The sequence below is a fragment of the Hemitrygon akajei genome, unplaced genomic scaffold (genome assembly GCF_048418815.1).
Source record: "Hemitrygon akajei unplaced genomic scaffold, sHemAka1.3 Scf000186, whole genome shotgun sequence".
Lineage (NCBI taxonomy): Eukaryota > Metazoa > Chordata > Chondrichthyes > Myliobatiformes > Dasyatidae > Hemitrygon > Hemitrygon akajei.
The window spans coordinates 510,047-527,122 of record NW_027332072.1 but is presented as its reverse complement, the minus strand read 5'-3'; the positions used below and the strand labels follow the sequence as shown (position 1 = coordinate 527,122).

At 42.0% G+C, this 17,076-nt stretch overlaps 1 protein-coding gene across 1 annotated transcript in view; it reads right to left on the bottom strand.

Moving 5' to 3' along the window:
• Window positions 1-16,633, bottom strand: part of LOC140724302 (aspartate aminotransferase, mitochondrial-like) — a 29,216-nt gene extending 12,583 nt beyond the window's left edge. The window contains exons 1-4 of the mRNA XM_073038756.1: window positions 16,477-16,633; window positions 10,414-10,570; window positions 8,359-8,487; window positions 1,342-1,401 (exon numbers count right to left, since the gene is read on the bottom strand). Coding sequence (XP_072894857.1) covers window positions 1,342-1,401; window positions 8,359-8,487; window positions 10,414-10,570; window positions 16,477-16,550 — 420 coding nt within the window. The 5' untranslated portion in view covers window positions 16,551-16,633. The remainder of the gene's footprint in view (window positions 1-1,341; window positions 1,402-8,358; window positions 8,488-10,413; window positions 10,571-16,476) is intronic.
• Between the last annotated feature and the right edge of the window lie 443 nt (window positions 16,634-17,076).

Genomic DNA, 17,076 nt, shown 5'->3' with positions numbered 1-17,076 from the left:
AACTATTCTGCTTCATCCTGTTGACCCGCACCTAGACCATAGTCCCCAAATCTTTCTCGTGTGTGTACTTATCCAAATTTCTGTTGAATGTTGCAATCAAACCGCATTCACCACCTCCCTTGCACTAGCCTCTTCATAACCCTCAGGTTCCCCTCAAATCTTCCACTTTTCACTTTTAAACTTTGACCTGGAAATAAAAGCACCTTACATTTACACCATCTACACCCCTCAATACCACTGTCAAACCTCCCTTAATTTTCCTATGCTCCAGGGAATAAAATCCTAACCTATTCAATCTTTCCCTATAAGCCAGCTCCTCAAGTTCCAGCAACAGCCTTGTAAAATTTCTGCATACTATTTCAATCTTATTGATTTCTTTCCTATTGGTACATGACTAGAAATGCATACAGTACTCCAAATTTGGACTCACCATCTTATACAACTTCAACAGAACATCCCAATTCCTGTACCCAGTACTTTGATTTATAAAGGCCAATGTCTACCTACCTGTCTATCAACCCTATCTTCCTGTGATGCCACATTCAAGGAATTATAGTGTTCTGTTGTTTAACTTTTACCCTGGTTTGTCTTCTTAAAAGTGCAATGCCTTTCACTTGCCTGCATTAAATTCCATCTGCCACTTTGCATCTCATTTGTTCAGCTGGTCCGCATCCCGCTGCAAGCTCTGATAGCCTTTCTTGCTATCCATTACACCCCCAACCTTGGTGTCATCCACAAGTTTGGTGATGCAGTTTACCATTTGTGGTTAATTTAGAAAGTTACAGCAAGAAAAGGGAAAGTAGAGTAAAAAGTCTTCACTGAAGAAAGCTGAAGTGATGTGTTGCATTCTGCAGATTCTTACCTTTTGACCAAGACCTTGCAGTTTTCACGTGATGCTGAAAGCACCCTTCTAGCAAATGTGAGGTTTTCAAATACTCAAATCATTAATCCAGATAAAAAGAAAAATAATTTTCTTTAAAATAAGGCTTCACTGTGCTTTAATTTATAAATGTTGTGTAGAATACCACAACAATTCTGCCAAAGAATTAATAAACCAAAAACAAAGTTAGGAAACTGTCTTGAAGATGTGACTCTGAGGCTGTAGGAGGAAGAAAACATTTTCACTGGTAAAGGCTGCCAGTTTTGAGATCTTGAGGAAACCTGTTGAGGAAACTATACAAGAAACCTTGATGTTTAATGATGATAAGCAAGTGCACCATGGTCTCGGAAGTGGGAGCCTATCTCCAAGAAGCAGGACATTGTGTCTGGAGTTTAGGTGGAGGGAATCAGACAAGTTCAGGTGATAAAACTGAGATTTACTCAAATAGTGTTGCTACTTACCAAAAAATTAGCACCAACTCTCAGAGATCCAGTTCCAGAAATAGTTTGCACGGTAATGTACTGAAATCAAAAGAAGCTCTAGTTAATGGCTGTGCATTTGCAAAATATTCAATACTCATATAGAGGGAGGGAGAGGAAAGTGAATTAGACTGGAGTAATGAGACTACAGGTAGTAGAACTGGGTAATACAGTTCTATCCATGTGAAATATAACACAGACTGGTAAGTAAAGGGGCCAGGACCGTAAAACACGTAACACATAACAGTGTTGATTTAGGACAAATTGGGATATTTATTCTAAAAGACCATGGATTTTAATTTGGGAGACAATTCCATGGAGTTTGATGTTCACATTAATACAAACAACAAAAGGAGCTTTACTCTTCATCCTTTCACCTCCCATCTCATCTTTAAAACGCTATTTTTGTGGCTCTACCCCTCTTAATCAGTAAGCTGAACATTTGCTTAAGAACATAAAAGTTCTCCCTTCCTTGGACAGTAGCACCTTGCACTTCTTACGTTGTGCCAATGGCTATTGTAGTTTCAGCTGCCCTACCATTCCCCACCATAAACTCCATTCATTTCATCTGCCTCATTTTCCTTCCAGAACACTTAAAATCTACTGCCCTGACCAAATGTTTGAACAACTTTCTAACATTCACATAATGCTGGAGAAGCATCTATAGAAATGAATAAACAGTCAACGTTTCGGGCCAAAACCTTTCCCCAGGACTCCTGCAGATGGACTTGCAGCATCTGCAGAACCTCCTGTGTTTCTAACTGTCTAACATTTCTTCCTTGGGCATAGCGTCACAGCTGTTTCCAACCGTTTCTGAATTGCTGTGTGATGGGTAACGTTTTGATCAATGGTATACTGCTCCGAACACTCTGAGGACTCTTTCTGGATGCCATGGTCTTTATCAGAATCATGGGACCAACCATCCCATTGTGGAGAGGGCAGTTTTTCCCAGGCTAGTGTTGCAAACCAAGCCAGACACACAGATGAGTAGCAGTAACAGAAAGCGATAGCAGCCCCGTTAACTTGCTCTGTCATTCCAGTGAGATTGTGGCTCATCAGATCTTGGTCTCAACACCACTTTCTTGCTTAATCCCTGAAGCTACAAAAATACATGCAACTTGGCAATGAATATTCATTGAATGTGGAGATTCATGACTCCACCACACTTCAGGCAGGAAAATTTCAGAACTGGTTTACAACCAATTACCCCGACCTTTGTTCTGGTTTTAGATTCACCCACCAGGGGAAACATCCTGTCGTCGATTTTGACAATAACATAGAATAGTCCCTCCAGCCCACAATGTTATGCCAAACTACTTAAATTAGTAATCAAATAGTCAACTAAATGAATCCTCTCAGCCTACACGGTGTGCAAATCCTTCCATCTTCCTCACACTCATGTGCTTATCTGAATGTCGTTTAAAAGTCTCTGCCGCCACCCCAGGCAGTGCCATCTGGGCACCACCATTGTGTAAAAAAACTTGTCCTTGCATCCCCTCTGGTATTAGGACATTTCAACCCAGGAAAAAGATACTTCCTGTCTACTCTATGCTTCTCAAAATCTTATAAACCTCCATCACATCCTCCCTCTGTCTCAGTTGCTCCAGAGAAAACAACCACCCAAGTTTGTCCAGCCTCTCATGCCCTCTAATCCAGACAACATCCTTGCATTGATATCCTTCCTATAAAGGGGCAACGTGTGGATAGTCAGAGGCTTTTCCCAGGGCTGAAATGGCTAGCACGAGGGGGCACAGTTTTAAGGTGCTTGGAAGTAAGTACAAGGGAGATGTCAGGGGTAAGTATTTTTACACAGAGAGTGGTGAGTGTGTGGAATGGGCTGCCGGTGGTGGTGGTGGAGGCAGATACGATAGGGTCTTTTAAGAGACACCTGGATGGCTACATGGAGCTTAGAAAAATAGAGAGCTATGGGTAAGGACATGTTCGGCAGATCTTTGTGGGCCAAAGGGCCTGCATTGTGCTGTAGGTTTTCTATGTTTCTAGAACTGTACACAACACTCCAGATGCGGCTAACTAGTTTTATGAAGCTGCAACTTCCTGACTTTTGAAATCAATGCCTCAACTAATAAAGGAAAGCATGCCATACATCTTCTTAAGCACCTGTGTAGTCACTTTTAGGGAGCTGTGAACTTGGACCGCAAGATCCCTCTACTCATCCACATTGTTCAAGGCCTTGCCCTTAAGCACCTGTGTAGTCACTTTTAGGGAGCTGTGAACTTGGACCGCAAGATCCCTCTACTCATCCACATTGTTCAAGGCCTTGCCCTTAAGCACCTGTGTAGTCACTTTTAGGGAGCTGTGAACTTGGACCGCAAGATCCCTCTACTCATCCACATTGTTCAAGGCCTTGCCCTTAAGCACCTGTGTACTGTCTCTTCATATTTGACCTACCAAGGAGCAACACTTGTCATTTGGCCAAGTGACTCCATCTGCCATTTCCACATCCATATATGCAACTAATCTACATTCCACTGTAGTTCTAGCTATCTACTCATAATTTTGAAGTTTCAGCTCAACTCTAGCGCATATCTAGTTATCAGAGTGGTTTTAGAAAGGGAAGGAATTCCATGGATTCACTGATAAGGTTAGAGACTGAAATAACAAAGGCCCAGGCAAATAAAGAGTCAGTAGTTGCAGTGTTTTTTGACATAGAAAAAGCCTATGACATGATGTGGAAGGAAGGATTGTTAATTAAACTGCACAAGATGGGGGTTGGTGGGAGAGTTTTTAATTGGATAAAAGATTTTTTGTATGGTAGGAAAATTCAAGTTTGAATTAGGTCAGAGTTATCAAAACAGTATATAGTGGGAAATGGCACACCTCAGGGTAGTGTGATTAGCCCGTTACTTTTCATCATTATGATCAATGATGTCTTCACAAAAGTACCAGTGGATATAGGTAGGTCACTGTTTACGGATGATGGGGCCTTGTGGAAAAGAGGCAGGAACACGGAGCATATAATCAGGAAGCTACAAGGAGCAATTGATGAAGTGGTGGAGTGGGATTATGATTGGGGATGTAGATTTTCAGTAGAAAAAACTCAAAACTGTATGTTTCACCAGGAAAAGAATTGAGGTAGGGAAGAAGTTAAGGATGTATGGGATAGAATTAGAAAGGGTTGGATCATTTAAGTTTTTGGGAGTTATATTTGATTCGTGGTTAACATGGGCAGACCGTATCAGGAAAGTTGAGGAGAAATGTAAAAAAGTAATAAATGTGATGAGATGTTTGACTGGTAGGGAATGGGGAGCAAGTTGTTCAGCATTAAAGAGAATGTATGTGACTTTAGTAAGATCTGTGTTGGACTACGGAAGTGTAGCATATGGATCAGCAGCTAGGTCTCTTATAAGGAAACTGGATGTGATTCCGGCTCAGGTTTTGAGAGTGTGCAGTAGGGCTTTTAAAACATCACCAGTATCAGCCCTGCAGGTAGAAATGGGAATAATGCCTTTGGAATTAAGTAGGATGCAATTGATGGCAAACTATTGGGCTAATTTGCAGGGGCACAATGATTTTCACCCCGCAAAAGGAGTATTGCAGGAGTGCTGGGAGAATGGGAGGTTTCAGAGGGATAACTTTAGTTGGGTAGGGAATGATATTGCTAAAGAATGTGGAGTGTTTGATCTAAGGATAAGTCCTTCAGTAGTTTATCCGGTTGTAGCTCCATGGAAGCTGGTATGGCCTGACGTAGACTGGCATTTGTTAGAGGTAAAAAGGAAAGAAAAATATAAAACTGATTTGGTAAATGCATTTAACTATCATGTGATGGAAAAGTATAGTGATTATACTCAAATTTATATGGATGGTGCTAAGGAACCTGAAACAGGAGTGACAGGGTTTGGGGTGGCTATACCAGCAAAAGAAATTGGAATCAGCAGAAGAACATCTAATAAGTTAGGGGTGTATACAGTGGAGATGATGGCAGTGTTGGTTGCGTTGTGACAGGTGGAGAAAGCTAGACTAGTCAAAGTGTTGATATACTCAGATTCATCCTCAGTTCTACCAAGTTTAAGGTCTTTTCACTCAAACAGCCGGCAAGATGTACTTCATGAAGTCCTTCAGTCAGTCACAAGAGCTGCAAATCAGGGAGGTCAGGTAAAATTTCTATGGGTTCCAGCTCATGTAGGGGTGAAGGGGAATGAGAGGGTACATGAGTTGGCAAAGAGGGTGTTAAAGATAGAAAATACAGAAATGCACATTAGTATCATTAAAGACTAAGTGTGTAATCTGGGAGAAAAAAATCATCCAAATGTGGCAAGAGAGATGGGACAGAGAGGGGAAAGGGAGGCATTTATATCAAATACAAAAAGAGTGCTACAGGTACTAGGGTAGGCAGTGGATACAGGAGAGAGGAAACTGTGTGGACCAGGTTAAGGCTGGTGCACAGCTGGTGCCCTGTGCACTAAACAAAACATTGAAAATGATAGGGAAACACCAGACAGGACTGAGGAATGTCAGGAAGAGGAATCAGTAGAACATGTAATTCTGAGTTGCAGGAAGTATGGGATACAGAGAGAGATGATGAGAATTAATCTAAGGGAATTGGAGGTGCAGGAATTCACATTAAAAGGGTTACAGGGCATGGGTGAGAGCACAGGTCTGGGTACTTTTAGCTTTCTTAAGGGATACAGGGTTTTATTTTAATAAGAAATGATGGATAAGCAGGAATAGGGTACTAGGATGGCCAAAAGAGGAAGGATAAAGTGTAGATTAGGGGTGGGGGTGTGTGTGCACACGTGTGTGAGACAGAGAGAGAATGGGTGAAGGGATTTAGAATGCAAGTCTATTGTCTGATCCACACCCCGGTGCAGAAGGTGACAGTAATTCACCATTAAGCTGGGGGTGGGGAGAGACGAGGAGGAGAAGATTATAAGCAATCTATTGAGTCACCAGCACATCTTCTCAAGGTAAGCATACCCTTCCTTCAATAAGACCAAAACTGTACCCAGCACACCAGGTACAATAATTTAGCGAAGCTCACCTACACTTTTTCAACAAACACTAAAATCTCATTTACCTTTCTAATTACTTGCTGTATCTGCAAACTGACTTAGTCATAAGAGACCCAAATCTCCTTGAACACAATCTTTAAATAACCCCATACCATTTAGAGAACATAAAACATGCGGCACAAATAATACTCTACTTTTCTATACTTCTAAAGTGGATAGCTTATATTAATGCGGACAATGCTGTGTCGTGTTTTTGCCCACCCAGTTAACCTACCAATGTTACAAATTTTCATTCATCATATCCAACAACTTCCTTTCCCACATGTAGAGTATCTTCAGCAACTTTCCGTAGTCCATTTGGCTGTCTATTAGGAAAGATTAGAAATAGCTGACACCTTCACACTGATTCCTAATACATTACAGTAGGTACAGCCTGAATATCTTGAAAAATCACTCATTTGAACTGACTCTCATACTTTCTCTCAGTTAACCAATTCTCAATTTCTCACTATCAATATACCACAAGCACTAATTTCATGCAGCAATTTATTAACTGGCTCCTGGAAATCCAAATTCTAGCTGGTCTCCACGGTTCAGCCTACTAGTTAAACAACTTGTAGTTTGATGTGAAACTTTTAAGAAAATGCTACAACGCTGTTCTGTCCCGATTTTCCTCTTCCATAACCAACACACAGATTAAATTCGCTAGTGCTCTGATTGTGGGACATTGCCATGCACCCATGTGAATGCTGATGCTTTTAAAAGTAATTTTGTGATTTACCAGCTCTTGGTACACTGATAATACAATACTTGGCTATATCTTTTCTTCAGTTTTCTTAAATTCATAATATTTATTATGAGAGGGTGAATATACATAATACAAAGAAGCTGCACAGTAGCTAGTGTATTACAGCAGGTTCAATTTCCAAGGAGTTGGTACGTTCTCCCTGCGACTGCGTGGGCTTTCTCCGGGTGCTTCAGTTTCCTCTCTCATTTCAAGGGTATATGGGTTAGCAGCTTAAATGGCCACACGGGTATAACTGGGCAGCACAAGCTCATTGGTCCAGTTACAGTTCTGTATCTCTAAATAATGCTCAAGATCAATTAAAATTAATAGTCATACAGCATGGAACCAGGCATTTCTGTCTGTTGAGCCCATTTATAATAATCCTATTAAATTCTCCCCACATTACCAACAACCCACACCCGATTATAGCACTCGTCAACAGTGCTAAAGGGTTAATGAGAAAGCTCTCTGCTTACTTGCTATTCCATAGGAAAAATATCAGGTTTTCCACCAAGTAACTCTGAATTTGGTTTATCAGCCCTCGCAACTCTTCAGATTATCAGCTTCTATGTTGCTTTTGGCCTTCTTTAAAACCTAGATCATGTTACCTCTCTGCAATGACAATAACTTCACTTTGGGATCCCCAAGTCCAGTTAAAATTCCCAAAATCTGCTCAGACTTTTGAATGATATCCACATGTGCACATATCTTGACCATTCCTGTGTTCTGGTCAAATCAAGATTTAATTTTTCCCACTAATTGTCAGCAAATACATCCAGGTTAAACGGATGAGCAAAGGTTTCATTGTAATTGTATTAATTTATCAGATCTATATACTGGTGAATCTGTGGAATTCATTGCCACTGACATTTGTAAAGGCCAAGTCATTGGGTATACATTGATAGGTTCTTGATGAGTAAAAGTATCAAAGGATATGGGAAGAAGGCAGGAGAATGGGGTTAAGAACAAATATAAATCAGCCATAATGGAATTGTAGAGAGTTTGATGGGCAGACTGGCTTAATTCTGCTCCTATGTCTTAAGGTCTTACATTATATTCCTCTCCAGCTTCAATACAGCGCTATCTCCTGCTTTAATAAATTGCTCCTCCTCATTTCCCCATCCAATCAGACCACTTATCCTTCTATCCTGATTGACTACTCCATATATTTGGTCATGAAACCCAGGAACATTGGTCTTCTGCTTGCGTGGCCCAGAGCTTTAGAAAACCATCGTTCTTTACCCGTCCACTCTTGATGACTTCACTGTTGTTTCCCAGAGCCAGCTCTGCGCAGGCCTTGTTGAAGTCTGCCAGGCCTCCTATTGGAAGGTACTCTTTGTCCATCTTCTTTGCCGCAATTTGACTCTCAGCCTGTCAAGAATATTGAAATGACAAGGTACTCGTCAGAAGTAGTAATGTCTAGAGGCACTGATTGTGCTGACAAAGCAGTAAGGAGGCAAGGTTTCTTTTCCATAACAGCTCTTTCCCTGAAAATTTTGGATGAACTCAGGTCAGGCAGCATCCGTTGAAATGAGCAGTCAACGGATGCTGCCTGACCTGCTGAGTTCATCCAGCTTGTTTGTATGTGTTGATTTAACCACAGTATCTGCAGTGTACTTTGTGTTCCCTGTAATTTTTTTCTCTTGTAGGCCATTCCTGCACAGGATCATGTACAACAAAGAAGCTAAAGAAAAATAAAGCACCAGAATACAAGTTTGGTATTACCAGCTGCACTTTGACATTGTCCTTCAACAGTACCACAACCCCGAGCCTTCTCCACTATCTCATGATACATATTTTCAACAGATGCATGGTGAATAAAATAAAATTCTGGAGTAGTAGTAGTAGTCTACAAAGTTAAATCAATAAAAATTGGCATTTCACTTCCATCAGTAAATTTGTGAATTGAATGTATATGAACTTTTTTTTTTACAAGGTGATTACTGGCGTAGTTGTGAGATTGTCATACAGCTCTGGTGCTCAGTTGCTTTTACAGTGCACACAGTATCAGTGCCATGATCACAGGGCAACCAGGATTACGCTCCAAATCCTAATGACTTCTAATTCCAAGATTAACAGTAATTCCCTCTGAAGGTCTTTGTACTTCTCTCAATTAAGTAGCAGCCATTTCATAAAGAGACACCAGTTCTGAATTGCAGTAATGGACCATTGATCACATTTCCAGCATTGGGTTACTCAGCAATCTTTGCAAGTGGTTAGTTCAATCTGCCCGACATGAAGGAAACATTTGGTACGACGTTAGAGGGCCTGAAACCATGCGACTGCACTGTTGCTTTTTTGTGGATGTGCTTAATGTGCAAACTTAATGAAAGATCTACACTGGAAAATTGGCTATTTATGTCCTTATCATAATGAAGGTTGGTCAAGAGGCTCATTTGGCATTCAAGATGAGGTAGTAAATTGGACTAGACATTGGCTTTGTGGGAGAGGTCAGAGTGGTAGCAGATGGATGCTTCTCTGACTGGAGACCAGTGACTAGTGGTGTGCACAGGAATTGTTGCTGGAACTGATTGGTTGAGGACCTGAGTTTTAGTGAAAGGTTGAATAGGTTAGGAATTTATTCTGTAGAACATAGAAGATTAAGGGGAAACTGGCTAGAGGTTGTACAAAATTATGAGCTTGGGTGAATTCAAGCAGGCTTTTTCCACTGAAGTTAGGGGAGACTACAACTAGAGGTCATGGGTTAAAGGTGAAATGAGGGGGAACTTCTTCACTTCAAGGGTGGTGAGAGTGTGGAACAAGCTGCCAGCACAAGTAGTGATGTTTGTGATCAATTTCAACATTTGAGAGAAATTTGGATGGGTACATGGATGGGAGGGGTATGGGCCAGGTGCAGATTGATGGGTCTAGGAAGTGTAATGGTTTGACGTAGGCTAAATGGGTCAAAATGCCTGTTTCTGTGCTGTAGCGTTCTACAACTTTGATTTGAAAGGCCAACAATAATAAGCATGAAGAATTTCAACAGACTCTATTCGGTAGGCTCTTTTCAAAAATGAAGGCTCCTGTTGAGAAAGCTCCCCTCCTCTTATCTAAATAGATGAACTTTCAGTAAATACAAGATTATGAACCCAAAGCACTGACTCTTCACAAATGCTGCCTGAAATAATTTAATTTTCTTACATTTTTTCCTTTCTCTTTCCCATGCATGTACTAACCTCCGTCATTTTGCAGGCATCTCGCAGCATTGTTCAGTGAAGAGATCCTGAGTCTACAGGATTTAGTATTTCTTCACCATAACCCACTTTACAAATAAAAGGAACACCATATTCTACTCACCTTTCGGACAGAGTTCAATACAAACGGCTTCCCACTGTCATCACGGTATGCACCGACACCCAAGTTCATTTTCTTGGGACTGTTGTCACGCTTGAAAGCTTCAGTGACCCCAAGAATTGGATCAGGAGGACCCATTTCCACATGTGACCACACCGAGCTGGAATATTATTGGAAAGGATATTTCAGCAATGGCTTCTATTCAAAATGTTATTTATTTGAATACATTTAAAAGCAGCATAAATGAGAAAATAAGCCGTATTGTAGTGGATTATAATTGCACAATAAGGAGTTAGCTTGTTTTATAATTAGCAGTCATAACCCCCAGGTAAACACAATACACACTTACCCACTAGCTGGATTGCTATGGATGTACCACGGTGTAAGTATAAAGTGCCCAATTAATGTAGAGTATCATGTGAATTTTCACACCCATTGTGAACGATGGCAAAGGAGGACCCAATCATGGCCTGCATCCTTGCATGTTAAACCATGTAAACTGCCCATCCAGTTGAATCACAAACATGAGACAATCTGCAGGTGCTGAAAATGCAAAGCAATACATGCAAAATGCTGGAGGAACTCAGCAGGTTTGGGCTGAAGTAAAGAGCCGGGAAATTTATTGGTGAAAGAGGTAAAGGACTGGAGGAGGGGAAATTTGATAGGAAAGGATAGAAGACCATGGAAGGAAAGGAAGGAGAGGAGCACAAGAGGAAGGTGGTGGGCAGGCAAGGAGAAAGAGGGAAACAGGAATAGCGAATGGTGGTGGGGGGGGGGGGTTGTGGCAGCAATTACCATTAGTTTGAGAATTCGATATTCATGCCATCAGGTCAGAGGCTATCCAGACGGAACACAAACTGTTGCTCCTCCAAACTGAGCGTGGCCTCATCGTGGCGATAGAGGCGGCCACGGACTGACATGTTGGAATGGGAATAGGAAGTGGAATTGAAATGGGTGGCTACAGGGAGATCCCACCTTTTTCTGGTGGACAGAGTGTAGGTGCTCGGCGAAGTGGTTTCTCAATCTCGCAATTTGTGTGTGTTGCCCATCTAGTTACTCATTTATGATCATTTCAGTTTGAAATCTCATCAACCATTGGTAAAAATCTTCTCCCCTGCTTCTGTTTAAACTTATTACAGTACCCTCAAATAACAATTATTATTCTTAAAAGATAAATGTTGATGCAACACTAGCACAAATCCCCTTCTATTCTGAAGAACAAACCTGTATGTCCTAACAGTTTGATGTATACACTGTAGTCGCATCTAAAAGACATCTCCAACAATATAGACTTCTCCAATACCACACCAATATGTCACTTTGCACCCATGTACTTGTAAAATTCCTATAAATGGCTGACCTAGTAACATGGGAGAATCAGAAATAGGGAAATTCAGAGTCAGACAAGTCAGAGAAAGATTGACTGTTGGAAGACAAAATGGAATCCCACGTCCATGTTCCTAACACAGATCATCACTCCACTGACTGAACCCAGTTACATTCCTGTCTGTTCAACCCGCAATTTTAAAACATCCTCAGTAATGTTTCCAGCCTAACTTTAAACAAAGCAGAAAAAACCATACTTTCAAAGACTCTACGACTCATGCTCCCAGTATTATTTATTTTTTATTTGCTAAATTGTCTTCTTTTGCACAGTCCTGGTCGCCTCAGTCCTTGTATATAGCTTCTCATAAATAATATTGAATGTCTTTATTTTCCTGTAAATGCCAGGAAGAAAAGGAATCTCAAGTTAGTATATGGTGACATACACATACTTCGATAATAAATTTCCTTTGGGCGAGACCACAGAAAGGAATGACATGCCTGCATTATTCTGAGGTTCGATATAGTCAAGGTTGGAAAACCAGCGCTGGCATAGTGATGGCAGTGTTTAGAAGCTAAACCAAACAGCAAGTTGTTTTATATATACACATACACACACTTTAAATGTACTCTTCTGTGTACGTGAGAAAGTAAGAAATAGAAAGATGTGGGATGTGGTGGACAAAAGAAAATTGTGCCAGAGAAGAGAAAGAACAAGCAAGACGAAAGAGAAGCAGAAGACCGTGAAAGGAGATGGAGAGAGAGAGAGAGAGAGAGGGGTGCAGAGGAGAGAGCTCATTCTAACGAAGCCACAGCCTGAATGACTTGAAAAGGCAACCTTCACAACACCAGGTTAAGCCCTGATCTAGAAAAAGACAACTTTTTTTGAAGGAGGAATGAACAGAGAAACTGAAACTCACATTAAACACAAGTGAGCCACATTTCATTTAGGCCAGCTGGAAAACTGGACATAAGCCATGATTTCAAAGAAAAGATTTTGTTTATGCCAAAATGCATCTGCACAATCACAAATTTAAAATCTTCATGAATTAGCATAAGACAGCACTGAATATAGGATCTAGTGCAGGGGTGTCAAACTCATTTAAGGTCACGGGCCGGATTGAGCAAAATGCAGCTTCATGTGGGCCGGATCAGTCGGACGCGTGCGAACGCAGCTTTCGTTGCCTCCGTTTTTTCGGCCTGCTCTCATGCGTCTCAGTCTCTGCTATAACTACAAAGTGTTTCACTTTACAAATTCCGTTTCTTATGAAGAAGACTGCTGAGCAAGACTGCCGAATAAACACTAAAAACCCTGAAAACCTGGTACCTGAATAAACTCAGCATTAGCCATATCATATGCCATAGGCGCTTCGATTACTGGGGCCAGCTTTAATAGTAATTAGATATTATCTCGCGGGCCAAAGATAATTCCACCGCGGGCCGGATTTGGCCCGCGGGCCTTGAGTTTGACATATATGATCTAGTGCTTTCCTGGCGTATATGACGAGTTCGTCATCGAAATGTCGGTTAAAAAATCAATATTTGTATGCAGCTGGAAGCCCAGGAAGAGCTTATTCAGCATTGAATATAATTATTTTCTTAATTGCATTAAGATACTGTCATCGTAAGTGCCTTTGAGAAAATTGCTGTACTTACTATACACACTGCATAGCTAAAATTAATTTATTACAATATCTCAATACTATTAAGTTTTCATAGTGGAAGTAACGTGACTAAAAAGAACACTGAAACTTTAACTAGTTTAATCAATGTACACCTTTAGATCCTAAGTTACTTTGTAGTATGTATGAACTTTAAAAATGATGCTTAAGAACAAGAACCTAATTTGAGAAGCTCTGTCAACCTGAAATTAAAATAGTTTTGATTTTCAGACAGAAAGATTGGTTTGACAACTTCTGTTTAATTTCCCAGTTTCCTTCACTGGTCCAGCATTTGTGATCGTCTTTTCTAAGTGCCTGAGTTTACTCAGCTCTGGGGACGTGCTCCTGCATCATCCTCCGTTATAAAAAAAAAGCACCAGTCACACTGCAAAGCAAAACTGAGTTGGCATCTGTTCCCAAGATGTCATGTTCCAGTTCTTTCAGGTGTAGAACTTTGTAAGTTTTATGTGCAAGGAGTCAAAGAGGATTCAAATGAGAAGAGTATAGATTATAAATTGTCAACTTTAGTTAAAGTAGACAAAACACATCAACAGATAGAGATTGCCAAAAGGTCCATATGCAATTCAATAGCACTTCCTTCTGGGTCACTCATATAGGATTACAACAGAAGTGTAATTAATTCTGCTTTGTAATACAAGTTGCAAAATGTCACAATAGAAAAAACAGCTGCGTTTCAAACACAACTTCTGCCAACTCTCTTCCATCCACAGAAACTGCAACTCATACAAAGTAGTTGAGGGGATGAAAGATTTTTAAAAAATGCTAACAACCTGCTGAAAATATTTTCTGTTGCAACATTCCTGTATGAAATCTTAGAGAAGTTCAAATTAATTGTTAACTCAGGGAGATTTACAGCATCAAATGATCTGACTGCTGCAATAATTGGGAAATATCAATTCAGAAATGCTGCAAGGACAAAGAGCTTTACAAAAGTTATAGGGCATTGATGAACGTGCCAACAGGATAAAGCAGAGGTAATACTAACAGCACTCTAAGTAAACATACAGATCAAGTACAGCCAAACAGATAGAGGAAAGAAAGAAATGCATTTGATCTAGCTAGTGGTAGTGTGGAGAGAGCAGGTTAGCAGTGACCTAGACTCAATCATCCAAAGGGACTTGGAGTCCTTGTGCAGAACACCCTGAAGGTTAACTTTCAGGTTGAGTCTATATTGAGGAAGGCAAACGCAATGTTACTATTCAATTTGAGAGAACTGAAATATAAAATCAAGTAAGTAATATTGAAGCTTTATAAGGCCCTGGTGAGGCCTCAGTTCTGAGCTCCTTATCGGAAGAAAAGTATGTGCTGACATTGGAGAGGTTGAAAGGAGGTTCACAAAAACGATTCTGGAATGGAAAGGCTCATCATATGACGAGCCTTTGAAGGCTCTGTACCTGTACTCACTGAAATTTAGAAGAATCAAGGAGAATCTAATTGAAACCGATTGAATATTGAAAGGACTTGATAGAGTGGATGTGGAGATGTTTCCTATTGGGGGGGGGGGGAGGAGAGAGAGGAGAGATGTCCAAGACCCGAGGACAGCCTCAGAACAGAGAGGCATTCATGTAGAGCTGAGATTAGGATGAATTTCTTTATCCAGAGGGTGGTGAATCTGTGGAATTTGTTGCCGTAGGTGGCCATGGAAGCCAAGTCATTGGGTTTAAGGCAGAGGTTGATAGATTCTTGATTAGTCAGGGCATGAAGGGATACAGGGAGAAGGCAGATGGATCAGCCATGATAAAATGGTGGAGCAGACTCAACTGGCCAAATGCTCCTTTATCTTATGACCCCTCGGTTAGCAGTGGGGGTTTATGGTATGAACTAGGTTGGAAACCCCAGATCTGGTGTAATTACCATAACAATCTGAAAAGGAGAGTAGATAAGTATTTACAGATTGCTTTTGTGTGTATACTGCATTGGAGTATCTATGCACATTTTAGGCTTCCAGGACTGTTGCTTTGACTGGACGTCTCCAGTTACAAGGAAAAATTGGGACTATTTTCCTGGAGTGCAGGGAAGTCGAGGGGGTGACCCAAAGGAAATTTATTAAATTGAGGGGCACAGGTTTTTGGGTCCACAACCAGAAGGCACGAGTTTAAAGTGAATCAAGTCGAGTTTACCGTCATGCGCACAATTAAGACAGTACAATGAAAAACTGGCTGCAGCATCAGCTACATTAAATCCGACACCAGATACAATAAAATTATACCATTAATAGAAGACTGCCAAAGCAAGACATTATTGCAAAACGAAATCCCAGTGAAAGACAAGCCGATGGAAATGCAAGGGGTGGTATTTAGTGTTCCATGAGACAGTCCAGGTTAGCTCAAGAACTGATGGTTGAACGTGGTGCATTTAATCTGGGCTTCTGTATCACCGCCCGAAGGCAGGGAGATTTAAAGGTGACGAGGGACAAACTCTGCCGCACAGCGGGTGATGAGCTGCCGGTTGAGATCGGCACACTTGGACAGGTACCCGGGTGGAACAGCCCATCTCCATTAGTAAGGAGACCGGAGTGGGGTGTGAAACCGAGCAGGCTCGGCTCGGCTCGGCCCGTCCCGAGACGCCGATCCAGGCTCGGCTCGGCTCGTCCCACCCCGCCAGGTCCCCCGTGCCCTTTAACACGTCGCGTCAAGGGCACGGCCGCCACGTGGGAGGGCGGGGCTCGCCAGACCCACCCACCAATCGCCAGGCAGCTGTCGGCGGTCCCGCTTGACTGACAGGAGGCGGCCCCCTCTTCTGTCAATCAGCGGCCAGGACGGTGAGCAACGGCTAGCGTGATGTCGCAAGGAAGGCGGGGCCTGGAACGTTTCTCGGCCAATCAGCGGACAAAGAAAGACAGATTGATGCAAGCATGTCTCCCGAGGCCCAATCTCCCTCCCCATACAACAAAAATCACAACCACAAAATCTGAGTAAAGTCAATCTTAGCCAAGACGTTCTTCAGCTTAGAACATGCAGCTTTTGTTGGGGCCCACACAGACACCGTCCCGTTTCCACGGTGACCTGATTGAATCGCGCTTGGAGGCGGCAGCGCTGGCCTTCCTACGGCTGACGGTTACCTAGCTCGTGCGGAAACGGCGGCCAGAGCCGGGTGGTGGGCCGCCGTGGCCAGCAGTCTGTACGAACACAACATCGCCGCGCTCGCTGGAGTTAGGGACGCTTAGATGTCGGCGGCAGCGCCTTTATATAACCGCAGGGAAAACAAGGAGGATCGCGTGTGGTGGCAAGAGGTAACCTGGATGTTGAAAGGTCCACTGTGCTCAGTCTCATCAGCGCCACCTGTAGGCTGAATGACTCACCCTTCAGGAGGGATGGCAACCCCACCTCTACAATTACTATGCCACCTCTACAATCGCTGTATCATCTGTACAATCGCTGTATCATCTGTACAATCACTGTACCACCTCTACAATCGCTGTATCATCTGTACAATCACTGTACCACCTCTACAATCGCTGTATCATCTGTACAATCACTGTACCACCTCTACAATCGCTGTACCACCTCTACAATCGCTGTATCATCTGTACAATCGCTGTACCACCTCTACAATCGCTGTATCATCTGTACAATCGCTGTACCACCTCTACAATCGCTGTACCACCTCTACAATCGCTGTATCATCTGTACAATCACTGTACCACCTCTACAATCGCTGT